The following is a 15,249-nucleotide window of genomic DNA, read 5'->3' on the forward strand; positions in this document are numbered from 1 at the left end:
ACAAGATCAGCACCTCCCCAGCTGTCTTCCAGCTGCCCCCAGCCACTCCTCCACACCAGGGACTGGAATCCCTGAGCTCAGCCCTGCCCTGCTTTACGTCCCAGGTGTGTCTTCCTTTCTACAGTGTAATTTCTAGCCAGGTGCTGATTTCTTTAATAGTTGGTGACTTTTTAGTGTTTCTTCCACATATTTCTGCAGATGTCAACAGAGGCTGAGCAGCATGAAAAGAGAAAGCTCCTGTGTTTGCTCTGCCATGCTCCTGCTGTGGAAAACTAGGGAGGCATTCAGGCACCAACTGTTTTGGCAATTTACAATTCAACAGCTCTAACTCTGTGATGGCTCCCATATTAATATGAGGAAAGCTGGGAATCACTCATTCAGGAAAGCTGGGACCAGTTACTTTCCCTCCTTGCTAAAATGTGACCCTAGAGAGAGGGGGGTTGCTGCCAATGTCCACTCACAGTGACAGTGCCAGCCAAAGGGCTTCTGGAGAGCAGAGCAGTGTGGGATGGTACTCACCCAAACACTCCTGAGTAAGCTACTGGCCTCACCAGCAAAGGCTTTCCACCCTGGTGTCTATTCTGGGCCACTCTCACCTTTTCATATCTTTGGGGCCACGTGCCCGACAGTTACTTTTAGGTTGTTTTTCAACAGCTTTGCAGGAACTATCTACTAAAAATCATCAGAATGCTTCTGATTGCATTTTATTTCCAAAAGCACAGATGCAAACAGAATATCCTCCTGGGGTCCACCTTGTCCAGGTCTAACTTTCCTTCCCATGAGTGCATGATGAGAGCAGAGCAGCTGGAAGCAGCTTGCTCACTTCACTGTCCATTATGCCTGACAAGCCTGTGATGAGCTTGCAATGAGGCTCCTTGGTGTGGCACCTCCCCTTCTCTCCTCCCCTGCCTGCAGCAATAAATTTGAGTGGGTCTCCATCCTCATCCCTGCCGAGGAGCACACAGGGATGGGGATGGAGAAGAGGTCCCGGAGCTCGTCCAGGGAGCCCCAGAGAAGACGCAGAGAGTCCCCGGCTGCGCAGGGCAAACGGGAGAAGAGGGAGAGCAGCAGAGAGGCTGGCAAAGGGAAGGGAGATGTGAAGCAGGAGAAGGCCAAGGAGACCAAGAGCACCACGGGGAGCGATGGTAGGGTGCACACCTCCACCGTGGTGGACGTGGATGATGTGGTGTCTGAGGAAGAAATGGAGGCAATGGCGTTGCTGGATAGTGAGCAGCAAGAGGAAGGTATGGCTTAAAGAAGGGAAGGGGTTGGAAAACTCTGGGCTCTTTGGTGCTGTGTGGGTCTCAGTGTGACTCTGCTCTGGTGGGTGTCATGACTCCCACCTTACACAGGTGTGGTTATCCTCAGGATAGGACATGGAGACTCCAGCTAGCCTCCCAGCCAGCTTCTGCAGCCTTATTAGCACCATCCAGCAAAGCAGTGAACCTGGATACAGGCAGTGACATTCCCAGCATGCTTCATGCTTCTGCTTGCTACTCCCCAGTTCTATTCATGCTCTGGTCTCTTCCTTTTCTTGCTTGGCCTCCTTTGGGTGGGTGGCATTGGCCTTACTGGCAGCTCATAGCCCAAAGGACCTGGCTGCAGGCAAGAGCTGCCCTTGAGGGCACACTTTCCCTCACCTGCTGGATAACCTTTAAGAGCAGCTCCTCTCCACGTGTTTGTTAGGCACATTCCCAGCCTGCTACAATAGAAGGGAGCATTGTGATCCTTTGGGCAATGTAACTGGGCCTGTTTGGACCCAGCATCACCACAGGCATGGCAGATGTCCATTACAAGAGCCAGCACCTCTTGTGCCCTTCCCTGCTAGCACCTCTGCTGCCCCAGAGTGCCACAAAGGTTCAGACTTGCTCCTGATTCCCTGGGAACAAGCTTTTTACAGCTTCATCCTTCTGCCTCCATTACAGGAATTACAGCTATTGGGCAGTGCTTAGGAGCTCTAGTGGCTACACAGATTCTTGGGATTGGAGGCTCCCTCAGGACCTGGTGGTTCTATAAAATATTTGAAAGGCAGAGGAGCAGGGATGGAAGGGTTGGAAGGGATTAAAACTGGGAAGGGTGCTAACTTCACAGCTGGAAATCCTGATCCACTCTCTGGCTCCATCTGTTTTCATGCCATACCTGTCAATTTTTCCCTCAGACAGGAGCACAACAAAGGGCAGTCAGAGCAAGATGACCCACACTCACTTTGGGGAGATGTAGAAAGTTATAATAATCTGGGGTGATCATGCCAATCACCCTCCAGCACCTTGGGGGGACTTCTTAGAACACAGGAAGATTTACTGACACCAGAGGCATTTGGGAGCTGGGATGCAGTTAAAATCCTATTCCAAAACAACCTGAAATACTCTGATAGAGAAGGGCACCTCAGGCTGTGCATGTTTAAAGTCTCTCTTATTTACAATCTTTGTCTTTAGCTCATCTTTCCAGATAAACTTCAGGGATGCCAGCTCAGCAAAGCTGCCCATTCCAAACCCTTCAACCTTGCTTTGTAACCCCAATGCTTCAAGATGAAGTCTGCAACCATGGAGAAGCATGGCTCAATTTTTGTCAGTAAAGCAGAGACAAAATCTGTCCATCCATCCTTGCTACTCCTGGAAATCTGGAGCAGGGAGTGTTCCTTAACTCACCTCCAGAGAGAGCCAAGTGGTTCATTCACAATGAGTCCAGACAAAGGACAAAAGTGAAACTGATGTGTGCAGGCACTTGTCAGGCTCTCAGTATTTTGGGAGCAGTCCCATTCTAACACGCTGTTGTTGGGTTTCTCCCTAGGTGTAAAGTCTCCTGGTCTGGGTGTCTGTGAGTGGCTTTTGACCATCTTCTCTTTCCTGTTCATCATACTGACCTTCCCCATTTCTGTCTGGTTCTGCATGAAGGTGAGAATTGCCATGGGGCCTCTCAGGATTTGGTGTCTGATTGGGATGTCACACACTGATTCAGCATGTGTTGGACATGAGCATAAAGGAATATAAGGCCCCTATTTATACATCTTCAACTCATCATTAATTTTGATTTGTCCTTTATCACATGTTGCTACAGCACAGGAGTCCAACCATTGCCTATCAAATATTCCTGCTGAAATACCAGCAGAAAGGAAAACTTGCCATTTTTTAAAAACAAATTGCAAGTGTGTTCAATTTCAGACACGTCCCTCAGCCTACCTAGCCCAGACATGGCTGCATTACAGCAGCAGGGTAAAGAGGCTTTAAATTCAAAATTTTAAGAGAGATTGATATCTCAGTTAATAGCAGATTTTCCCTCTTCCTCTCATTTTTATTCAGATTTATAGCATGGCTACAAGTAGGCACTTGTAGGCATTTGATTCCTGCTTCTCAGGAAATTTCACATTTGTCTTGTTATCAACAAGAATGTCAGTATTACTGCTTAGCTCTTAGGATGAGCACGTTTGCCTTGGAGGGAAACAAACAATGTGGAACATTTCAACTTGGGTTATTTAAGTTTGGCCAGGCTATAGGGAAGCAAAATGCTGGATCCTCTTGGGAAACCCTGGATGGGTCTAACATGGGCTGCTCTCCCTAAATCTCTGTCTGTCACAGGGCTGCTCTTATACAAGGCTGGCCAGCAGTTCTGGCCAAAGGGTAAAGTGACTCAGTGACAGGTGATGCCTCAAGCACTGCAATCCTCCCTTTGCAGGGCTTTTCCAGAATAAACTTCCTCCCGTGCTGGTGAGACTGCTTTCCCCAGTCCTACTTCTTCCTCTCCAGCGTGGGTTTGTGTCCCTCTGCAGGTGGTGCGGGAGTATGAGAGAGCCATTGTTTTCCGCCTGGGGCACCTCCTTCCCGGCAGAGCCAAAGGACCCGGTGAGGTGTTTACTGAGCTCCCCCCAGCCCCTCTGCTCCTCTTCTGCCTGCCTTACCAGAGCTCACTTGCTGGTGCCCTCCAAGCAGACATGGCCAGGCAGAAGATTTGATAGATTTTGTTTTCTTCCTTTTAAGGGCCAGTAGTTTCTGATGCCTTTTCCATCACAGAAACAGCCTGAAACTTTGAGCCTATGCATTGCTGTTCTTTTGTAGTTCTGCATGCTGAACCCTCTCCTGTTCTCCAAAACAGAAGAGGTAATTTTTGGAGTTCTGATGATGAACCTGCTGTCTTTCTCTTCCTCCCACAGGCCTTTTCTTTTTCCTTCCCTGTTTGGACACCTATCACAAGATAGACCTCCGCCTCAAAACTCTAGAGATCCCCTTCCATCAGGTATGGCTGACACACCCTCTCTATATTAATTTTGGAATGTTAAATCTTATGCTTCCAAGATGTTAAATCTTATTCATCCTTGCAAAGTAAAATTTCAAAAAACATCTCAAATAACCTCTAGTTTGCCCAAGATCAGTCAGTAGCAGAGGTGGAAGCTACAAAGACAACCATTCAGCCAGTTTTCATCATTCTCTCAGTTGTGTGCTTTTCTGTGCTACCTTAGAGCTGCCAGAACCAGCTCCATCTCCTCTAATGTCTTTACTTAGGTGGTGACCAAAGACATGGTTACTTTGGAGATAGATGCTGTCTGCTACTACCGGTTGGAAAACGCCTCTCTGCTCCTCACCACGCTGACCAGCATCTCCAGTGCCATCCAGCTGCTGGTGCAGACCACCACCAAGCGCCTCCTGGCACACCAAGCCTTCTCTGAGCTTCTGCTGGAAAGGAAGAACATCAGCCAGGAGATAAAGGTGCTTCTGTGGGGAGGGAGAGGCAAAGCAAGGGGTGAATTGAGGCTCCAAAAGAAGCTCAGGTGGCCAGTCCCTCAGAGTCAGAGAAGGCTTCCACACTTGGAATCAGTGTGGGCTCCAGTTAAATCATCCCAAACCCCTGGGGTTCACACAAATGGGAAGTGAGGGCAGTTGGTTTATTTCTGAGGGGCCTTGCCCAGTAGCACACTGAACCTGATAAATCTGCCTTACAGTCCTGCAATTAAATCCCTGCCCTGTCTTGCTCCCTGTAAGGGGCCTAGGCCAGGGCTGCTGTTCTCCCCATGCTCTAAAAATATTTGTCTTCATAGGTGGCTTTGGATGCGGTCACAGGCTGCTGGGGGATCAAAGTGGAGAGAATAGAAATGTAGGTAGGAAATGCTGGTGGAGGGGAATTGTCTCTCCCTTTGCAAGCACCTGTCCTGTGCTGCTTGCTGTTGCCTGCTCCCCTTCCTGCTCTGCCTCTGGCTCTCTCCCTGCAGGTGTTGTGCACAAGGTAGAGCCTCACCTCTCACCTTCCTATTTTCCCTGCCCTCTTCAGCCTCTGCCTCATGTAAAATTTCCACATCTGTTCTTTCTCCTGCCCTGACAGCCAGAGCAGGATCCTTAGCTGGGATCTCATCAGCCTTTCACTGGTGCTGCAGGCAGAGTTTGCACCCAATTCTGGTAGCCCAAAAGGCACAGCAAGGCACTGAACTCTCCATGTCCCACTCTAGACCAAAGGCCCTGGGGTCTCAGCACTGGTAGGGGTGGGCTCATCACTCAAGTCTGTGCAGAAAGGGGGGACTCACTGATCACACAGAGGGACGTGGAAGAGAGAGCAGTGAATGGATAAATCTGTGAACAGAACATTCCTGTGCCTGTCTTGAGACCTGTCTCCCTGTGGAGTCTGTGCTGCCTCACAAAGAGTGAGCTTAAACTATGAGCCTCAGAGCCACAAAGAGATCTCCCTGCTGGCTGCTGATTATGTCTGGTCATTAGAAAATCAGGCTAAAAGAGAAGTCTGGGAATGGAGATAGAAGGCTGAAGTGAGACACACAAAGAGTGACACCCAGGGGCAAAGAATATGAACGAGCTGCTCTGCAGAGAGCAAGTGAGCCCATCGCAAGGCTCAGACTGACCATGCAGTGCTGCCAGGAGAGCCAGGAGCCCAGCTAATGCCTGTCTTTACTGCCACAGCAACAACGTGCAGCTGCCTGCTGAGCTCCAGCAGTCCCTGGCCGTGGAAGCAGAGGCCCAGAGACAGGCCAAAGTCCGGGTATGCCAACATCTGAACACTTCTCATCTCCTTCCAAAGCATTCCTCCTCCCTTCCCACCTCTGGTTTGAGGTCCCTGTGTGTGCCACACAGGCACACAGCTCTGGGTTGAGATGTTTCCTTTAATTCCTGGGCAAGAGCTGAGTCTAACACGGGGTGCTCAGTTGTGAGCTCTGATGGGCCTGGTAAAACATGCCAGACATGAGCTTCCAGACTTCTGGCAATGCCAGGAGGTTAGTACATGCTGTGATCTTCAAGGAGCAGGAATGTTATAATCACACTGACCCCAAAAATTTCGTCATGCCAACCTTCCTCTGTACCAAGCAGTCTGTGCCCCCTCACTCCCAGCCTCACAGAACCTTCCTTCTTCCCCTGCTTGGTAGGTGATTGCTGCAGAGGGGGAGAAGGCTGCTTCCGAGTCCCTGCGGATGGCAGCAGAGATCCTGTCCAGTGCTCCAGCTGCTGCTCAGCTCCGTTATCTCCATGCACTGCACTCCCTCACTACAGAGAAACCTGCTGCTTTCATCTTGCCCTTGCCTCTGGATGCCATGAACCTGGTCTCTCCAGCTACCCACAGCTCTCCAGCTGTGAGCAGCCTCCTTGCAGACACCACAAAGCTCCCAGAAAATCCAAAAGGCAAGAAGGACTCACCCATGCTCTGAGAGAAATGGTTCTCTCTCTCACCTTGCTCCGGCTCAGAAAGGAGCAAGAAGACTGGCCCACCATCAGGTTCTGACCTGGAGGCAGGAGGGAAAGCAGCACAGGCCTGCAATATAAAGTGGATTGTACACGGAAAAAGCCTCTACTTGTTTTGGAAAAGAAAAAATGTGGTGTGCAAGGAGCAGGCCTGGCAAGTGTGTGAGCAGGGGGTTGAGGGAAGTGGGGTGTCATCCCTTCCCCTCCACAGAGCCAGATGCACCTTGACATGTTACAGCCTGGCTCCCAGGGTGTCATCCATCTTGCCCAACATCTTGGAAGGAAGGACAGACCTTCCCCTATGTCTTTACATGCCTCCCATCACAAACCAAACATCCAGGCAGGTGTGAATGGGAGCACGACAATCCATGGGGGAACAGCACTCAGGCAGGATGCTGGGTGTTGCCATCCTGGTGGTCCTGCAAGGAGGGAAGGGTCCTTGTGGTGCCCTGGATATGGGATTTCAGTAACCACCCACATACATCCCCACAACCAAGGCGTTTAGCCCTCGTTCTGAAGTAGGATGAAAAGGAAGAAGGTGAGAGGGCAGCCTCTAAGGCTTGGTGCTTCCCTGCCGGGCACATCTGCTGTGCAGAGGAAAGGCTGTGCTGCTGCTCGCTTCCACAGGGTGGTGAGGCAGGACAACGTCTGAGCTCCTAGGCACTTAAAAACATCAGGGTGAGGTGATATGCTTAACCAACGCCCCCTGCGCTGACAAGGGGAATCTGGCACCACTGGCGGAGAGCCTCGGGAACGGTAACGCCTTTGCCCGCCTGCCGCTGCTTTGGTAATTTTCACACACGAAGAACAAGCAAAGTTAGTTCTCATAAATCCTAGAAGCCACAAAACTCCTGTTTATCTTTCCTGCCTACGGCTGTTTTTAATGGCCAGGAACCTACAGGTATTGCAGTCCTTTCCCTTGGCAAAAATCTGGAGCACTGTCAAAGGAAATATCCCTGCAGTCAGATTTTCTGATCCTGGGGCCCTTTATGTGGACATCAGCTCTGCTCCTGCCCTTTTATTTGACCTACAGCATCTCCCCTTGCTTCAAAGCAGATCTCCCTGCACAGCCATTCCCAGCACCACTGTTCTGCTGTTGGTGTCCAGTACAGGTCAAGAGAGAGGGCACTTTGTTGTCTTTCTCTTAATTGCCCCACGCTGTTGGTCATGATGCCCGTGCCTAGCAGGGGATACTCAGCCAGTCTCTCTCTCTCTTGAATTTTCATTTGTTCACAGCTCTTTGCCTGCTGGTAACTCTAACTGCTCCCATGACTGCTCCACAGTCTAAAAATATTTGCCAGCATTTTTAAGCAAGGACACCTGGCCAACCAGCTCTCTTACAAGTGGCTGGGAAGTGGGAAAAATCCACCTCTGAACTGAGTAGTGACCACACAAGCACCTGACCTGCAGGTGTAACCTCCCACTTGCATAGTTTGCCACACCAGGGTAGGGGGCAGCAGGATCACTGTGGCTCCTGCTGGTGTGGCTGTGGTACATCTCAGTGATGTATCTGCTTATGGAAAATTAGCTCTGGGAAGTTGAACAGCTCTGTCATCTTCCACTGGGGAACATGAGCTGTGCAGTTACTCCTCTAAAGCTGGTTCTGGTTATTTCTCATGCTGCTGGAATAGGCCTTTCTTTCCCAGACTCAAGAGCAAAAGAGCATAATACTGAGTGAGCTGCAGCTGATCCTTTCTCTGGACACTTCTTTGGCTGTATTTCTAACTCCATGTAAAATGATCCATCCCCACCAAGATTATTGGCACAGGAAGGACCAACAGCTTCACAGATAAAGTCTCAAAGGAGCAACACTTAGCCCAAGAAGTGATGTCAGGAGACACACAGCACTACGTCAGGGCACACCCATTACCCTGTTTGCATTTGAATCTGCAGAAGCCAGGCATGGGTTTTTCAAACATGTCACTTTCTTACAGAAAGACAAATTATAGCTAAGAGCATCCTCAGTTCCAAAAAGCATGCCTTATTCCAGCAGGATCTTCTCTCTTTTACATGTACAGAGCCAGCAGAAACTTGTCATTTACCACCACTATGCTCAAAAGCCTTGCAGAAGGAAGACCTAGTTTAAAAATGTACTTAAGGATTAGTGATAGAAGTTTCCAAGACAGAATTTACTCTGAGGGAGTTGGCAGGTGCTGTCTGAGCTGATGTGATTCCTGACAGTTTCACTGCCTGCTCTTCCAAGCTGAGAATGGGTCAAATTGCAGTCATCCTAATTCTTGTACATTTTCCTCCTAATCAGTCAGACAGCTGGTAGCTGAATCATCTGAAGCTCAGAGGATGAAGAGGGTGCCCACTAACAGACACATAACCAGGCCATGCTGGCACTGAGGTAAAAAACCCTCTGGATGTGAGAGGGAAGAGGTGCAAACAACTTGCTTGCATGATCCAACAGGAATGAGAATGAAATAAAGCAGCAAGAAGAGAATGATGAGTGCCAACAGGAGGGTCACAGGCAAGAGAGGTGTGTTGACTAGAAATTTGAAGTAGCAATTGTTTTACAAGGATGACAAACTACAGAACTGTGGGAGGAGGCAGAGGACAGGCAAGACACTTGTGGAAGTGGCAGAGGCGGGAAGAAGAACAGCATAAATGCTGAAATGGCAGAGACATATCAGGGTAGTAAGTAAGGAGTAACAGCAGCAGATCAGGGTGAAATGCTACTGGGAATGGGTACTAAGACACTACTCAGTCATTGCTGTTCTTCAGTGTTTGCTTTTTCTGGATCTCTTGGGCTGGCCAGAGGTAGAAGCTTTGGGGCTTGAGCAGGCCATGACATCTGAGATATTTCTTGGAAAATTTTCAGGAAGGAAAAACAGCAAGCCAAAGCCATTAAAAATACCACAGAGTTAAAATATGCCCAAGGTATCACATCCTTAACAAACAAGTTAGCCCCTCCTCCTATTTTGAAGTCAAAGGGACAAGATATACTAAAGGACTAAGGGAAGAAATTTTAATTACCACTCTTTCTCCTTCTCCACATTTAAATCTTGTGGATCTAGTTAAGAAAAAACACAAGGAAATGCTTTCATGCCTACTAAGCTTGTGACCTAAGGAACTCACTGCCACACCGTGTGGGCAAGAACAGTAGGTAAGCAGTGTTCAAATACCTCCTAGAGAAAGCAAGAGTGTCATGCTATAAACACAAAAAGATCTTTGGTCTCTGGAACGTAATTTCTTTCTAATCCCAAATCAGTGATCCTAAACTGATCTTGACTGTCAGAGGGAGCACTCACTCACAAGGAACATGATGCCAATTACAGTGATCTCCTAGACCCTATGTTACCTGTCAAAATCAAAATTCGTTTCTCTCCAAACCAGACCATGCTCAGCAGTTTTTTCTGCCCTGATCTAGAATCATGTTAAAAGCCTCTTTGCTTGACCACTGACAGAGTTGAGACAAAACCCCAGGATGTGTCCAGCAGGAGAGGGTTCTGCATTAGGGTTAGATGAGTGAGGTGTCCTCAAAGATTGCTTCAGTCTCCAAATCTGGAAAAAGGTTCAGAATATTGATTATCCTGACTTTGCCTTTCCTTGTTTGTTGCTTTTTGGATGCCTTCCTTGTTTTTCTCCAGCTTGCTCTCTAGCTCTTGATGCTCTGCAGAGCTTCTTTCTGCTTCTCTCCAAGACCTCCAAATCTTTCCTCTGCATTCTGAGCATGGATCTGTTTCTTTGAAACACTGAAGCAAAGTCAATGCAAAACCATGAAATCTAAGGAGCTGCTGTCAGGAGACCCAAGAGAAAGATCTGGACAGCTGAAGAGTCCAGTGGGATTGGCTGACTCTATAAAAGATGCTTATGGTTTCAGAGGAGGGCATTGTTAAAAGAGCTAAATGGATTTTACAGCACATCTATGTAAACTTTGCAAATTTAATTAATTATAAAACTCTGTTTGCTAGCAGAGGGTGAGACGCTGATCTTCACTGTGAGAGGATAAAAACAGAGCAGAGTCAGTTCTATTATGGGGCTAATGAGATGGGGTTTCCCTGGTTAATGCAAGCTCTCAGACAAAATAAGCACCTGCCTGAATGAAACCCTGCCCTGCTCAGGCTTCCAGCACAGGACCAGAACTCAGAGCAGCTGCACTTGCACACATTCCAGGGCTGCCAGGACTTCAAAGTCTTCCTGAGAAAAGGAAGTAGAGGACTTGTTGACAGTCACCTCCCTCTGGTTGGAAAGGGAAAAACCTTTTTTTAAGTGATCGTGAAACCAACAATGACACATTTCATCAGCTGCATGTGCCCGGTTTGGTGCTCAGTTCACAGTCCCAACCCTGGCAAGAGCTCTGTGTCTGCAAATCATGGAAAACCAGAGGCCAGGTCAGGCACTGAATGCATCTGGACATTAAAAACAAACTAAGATCCTTTTCTGATGCAGATATGAAACTCTCACTGCTCGTAGTCTTGGATTGCTGGTGCAATCACTGGGTTACAGAGGTTGGAGATGAGTGTAGCTCCACCAGGAGTGAAAGAAACCCCAAAACACACACCAAAATGTTTGGAGAACAGAAAGAAGCAGCTCCTTACAGGGTCCAACAGGCATAAATCAGCTTTCAACTATGATTTTTCAGTAAAAGTAACTGTTGAGAGGCTCCTGCTCTAAGCCTTGGAAGGTAATTGTGCTTTCCAGAGATTTATTTCTGTAAAACAAATCAAATCCATAAAGAAATGTTCCTGTATCTTCCACTGGTATGCAGAAGTGCTGCCCTTGGTCAGATAATTCATACCAGCACCTGGCTGCTGCTGAGAGAGAAAAAGAAATAAGAGAAAAGGAAAAAAAAAAAAGTAGGAGCTACCACTGGCCTAGTGGCATTCAGGGCAGTTGTAGGGCCACATGTCACATCACACACTGTGAGTAATAAACAAAAATGTCCTGCTGTGAAGTAGCACATTGCATCTACTACAGTCACCTGCATGATATCATCTTCCTCTTTTAATCTTTCTTTCTCTGTTACAGATTTCCTATTAGTGTTGGCATCTTCACCTGCAAACTGTTCTTGAGTTGAAGAAATTATACTCCTTAAAGTCCCTGAAGTTCAGCTTTAGTTGCAATTCCTGCACTGTCAGAGTCAGGTTAGTGATGTGCTCCATTTGTCCATGCAAATAACCTAGGCAAAGCCAACTGGTGTCTGAGTTTCTCTTGCACCTATCTAGACTTAAACTCCAGCCACCTAGGGAGTCCTGGAGTTTAGGGTATAGATATTCCTAGGGTATAGATATTCCTAAACACAAATGAATAGGCTAATTACTTAACATTACATCAGCAGCAGGAAAAAGAGAGGCAGCATGAGAACGGCAGCACTGGCTGTACACTGGAGTCATGAACAGTCTTGGGACTGAGTTCAGAACCAATGGGAAAAAACTGTCCTAGACAATAAATCTAAATCCATTTCCTTCTCATCTGAATGTAACCTGCTTTTTCATGAAAGCAGACAATTGCCAGGCCAGCCATCTATACAATGCAGCTCATTGTCACAGGCAGCTTCAAACATCCTTCCACATAAGGAATTAAATCAGAAGCTCAACCTGATCTCCTGGGCAAGGCAACCACCAGGATTGCAGTAAAAGTCCACCTCAGTGGGTGAAGCAAAAACCATCATGCACCATGGGGAGCTGATCTACCAGGGTGGCAAAACTGAGACACTCACAGGACAAGCAGACTGCTGTCACATCACAGCACATCCACCAGCCACAGGATCAGTTTTCTGTGCAGCTCAGTCACCTGCACAAAGCATCAGAGCAAACCTAAACCAGTAATGAACCACTGGTCTTGCCAAGTAACCTGAAGTCAGTGTATTTCACATAAATCAGTGTCCTACCTCATTCAATTTGCAAACTGATCCAATGACAGAAACGTTTATTTGTACCGTTTTTTCCTTTATATTCATTACAAACATATCTTTTCCTACTATGGATCTACCCTTCTCCCAGCTCTTGTTTAGGATCATATGCTGCTTATCAGCCATGTTCTCATGTCCAAAACCAAAAATCACACACCACACTGCAACCCTAGAGAAGCACTCCCTAGGAATCTACAGCCCTAGGAGAAGGAAGTTAAACCACAGAGAGCCTGCAGGCCCAGCTGCTCTCTGAACAGGAAACAGCAGTGTTATTCCAGAGGAAATGCTTACTAAGGGTGAAACAATAAATTTGTGCTTGTGCACTGTACAGGAGACCTTGCAGCTACTTTTAGAGGAGCTCTCCTCTGCTCTTTTGGCTGGCAGACAAAAACCACAACTCAAACAGGAAAGAAAGTGTCGAAAGAGAAACAAATGCTCTTCACAACTGGCCAGAGTGAGACCAAAGGAAAGACTGGATAGTAGATAGAAAGCTCTTATCCCTAGCAACTGGAGTCTTGTGCTTCCTTTTTCAGGAATAACATCATTAATTCAAAAATGAAACCCATTGCTGAATCATCTGAGAAAAATATCCCTAGGTACCACCAAAGGAAGCCCCAAATCCAGAAGAAAAGTGACCTCCAGACCTGAAGGATCTCCTGTCTCAAAGATATATTTTGCTTCCCAGCAAAACCCCCCCAGTATATTTAAGCACACCATATACTGGAAACTTGACACAGGCTTTTTTGTTAATGCTCTAGTTGTGGGCAAACCTGGCATTCACAAGGAATCTTGCACATACACATTATGGGTGTGTTCTGCAAATTATTTATTTCTTGATGACATTTACCAAAGACAGTGGAGCACCGTGGAGAAGAATATGCCCCCACATATCTGACTCTGTATGAATCACTCATTTTGGTGGGTTTTTTTCAAATGTCAAGATTTTCAAAGCAGGTGGCAGTTCTGGGGGAGATGGGGGTGTTCCAGGAAGGAAATTGCAATCTCCAACTGTTTCCACAGGTGTTGCCAAACCAAAGCAAATGAGAGGCAGTCACCAATCACTTTAACACTTAGGCTGATCACGTTTATCCCACTGCACCAGGGGCCCCACAAAAGGACATTTTTCAGGTGTAGTTTTCTGTACAAGGCCAGCCCAGATCAAATTAACACCTGTGTCTTAGAGGAAGTATGGTTTATCATCACTCTCAGCTTCCTGCAATGGGCTGGAGCCTGTACAGCTCCTCACTGCATCCACCTGGGCCAGTCAGGCAGGAATCTTGTGATAAAATGCTGGGAGCTTGGCTTTGTGCATGGCAGGACCTCACTTCACTCGCTTGAATACTTCTGCCCAGTGCTGTTAAAAACCCTAGTTGTGCCTGCAGGGGAAGAAAATACAACCTTTAATTATAACTCCTTCAGCCAACAAAAATAAAACTGGATTCTGTGAGGGATGCCAAGAGGGATGAACAGCCTATGTGGAAACAGGCTACACTCAGGATTAAGAATGAGCTGTTTAATAAACACTGGATACAAAGCAAGCTGGAAGAAAATAGGCTTGATGTAAAGCCCTGACTTCTTGTCTTGGCAGATTTGGCTCCCTCATTGCACAAAGGCTTAATGTAATTCTTTTTAAAAGAGCCTTGCAGTCACAATCACATTCTTCAATGATGCAGGTGATGCAGATGTGCAAAATGCCTGGATGAGGCAGTAAATTACTTGTTCATTCACTTATCTAGCCATGCTGATGGATATTCCTGTTTCTTGGGGAATATGCTTGAGATGTAACAGTGCTTGCTTTTGATAGCCAATGTTTAACCTCAGTTAAAATCCTGGGGAGGTCTTGGTCTCCATGACATCTTGTAGCAAAGTTGGCACATTAAGCACGTGATAGTAAGGACAATTTTATATTTCCATGATTTTGATGTATGGCTTGGTTTCCCCTCTGCACAACTGTGGAGTAGGGCTGGTTAAATTCTCTGGTTTGGGAGAAGGGCAATGAAGGAGAGTTGGGATGTCCAGACTGGTAACAAATTGAGTCATTTACCCTCTGTAGGATGGAACTTTTTAGAATGCACAGTGGGAGCTGCACCACCAGGCATTAGTTTTGAATTATCAGGAGGCCAAAGAGAAGCAGTAGGAGTGATTTTTGTTTAAGTTTTCCTGCTGTGCAGCAGGAAAGATAAGGCAGGTGCCATGAGGGCATGGGATGAGGGAGAACAGTCACTTGGGCACACTTCCATGGGTTTGGCCATATTAGCACTTACAAGTATTTCGTTATCCTTACTAAAAAGCAGTTAGCTTTGGGTAGGCTGTTTGTGTCATTACATTGATTTTAGCACTTAATTAAAGCCCAACACAAGAGAGACCTAAATGAAGTTCACTGGAGAGGTCACTCTAGTCCCAAGAGTAAAACCACACCTTGTTCTCACAATGAAGGTACTCTGTGAAGGCTTTTAGAAGTGATCAAGGAATAAAATAATAGCTCAGAATAAAAGCTCAGACCTCAAGACAAACCTTATAAATTTCCCATAAGTACTTTCTTACATGTCCTTTCTAAAACAATCTCATCTGTCATTGCTCTTTCTCCCTCTCTCATCCTTGTCATCAAAACATTTGTATTTCTGTCACATGCTGCTTGAGACCAGGTAATTGGATCATAGAAGATAATAAATACTTCAGGTAACTCAGTGCTCTTGTCTTACAGGACAAAATTACCATGTT

The 15,249-nt window shown here is 46.9% G+C and overlaps 1 protein-coding gene across 1 annotated transcript; it reads left to right on the forward strand.

The window, feature by feature from the left end:
* Positions 1–962: 962 nt before the first annotated feature.
* On the forward strand, positions 963–6,748 carry NPHS2 (NPHS2 stomatin family member, podocin). Its single transcript, XM_058808604.1, has 8 exons — positions 963–1,244; positions 2,791–2,894; positions 3,767–3,839; positions 4,148–4,230; positions 4,497–4,700; positions 5,030–5,085; positions 5,898–5,976; positions 6,359–6,748. Exons 1-8 carry the CDS (start codon positions 968–970, stop codon positions 6,635–6,637), a joined length of 1,155 nt encoding a protein of 384 aa, XP_058664587.1. The 5' UTR covers positions 963–967; the 3' UTR covers positions 6,638–6,748.
* The last annotated feature ends 8,501 nt before the right edge of the window (positions 6,749–15,249 follow it).

Source organism: Ammospiza caudacuta, chromosome 7 (assembly GCF_027887145.1).
Source record: "Ammospiza caudacuta isolate bAmmCau1 chromosome 7, bAmmCau1.pri, whole genome shotgun sequence".
NCBI classification, from domain to species: Eukaryota; Metazoa; Chordata; class Aves; order Passeriformes; family Passerellidae; genus Ammospiza; species Ammospiza caudacuta.

Bases quoted from the DNA above. Each gene is read 5' to 3' on its own strand.
- NPHS2 (XM_058808604.1), top strand. From the start codon at position 968: ATGGGGATGGAGAAGAGGTCCCGGAGCTCGTCCAGGGAGCCCCAGAGA. The intron at 4,231-4,496 runs GTATGGCTGACA...GTCTTTACTTAG, and splicing joins TAGAGATCCCCTTCCATCAG to GTGGTGACCAAAGACATGGT. The intron at 4,701-5,029 runs GTGCTTCTGTGG...TTGTCTTCATAG, and splicing joins ACATCAGCCAGGAGATAAAG to GTGGCTTTGGATGCGGTCAC.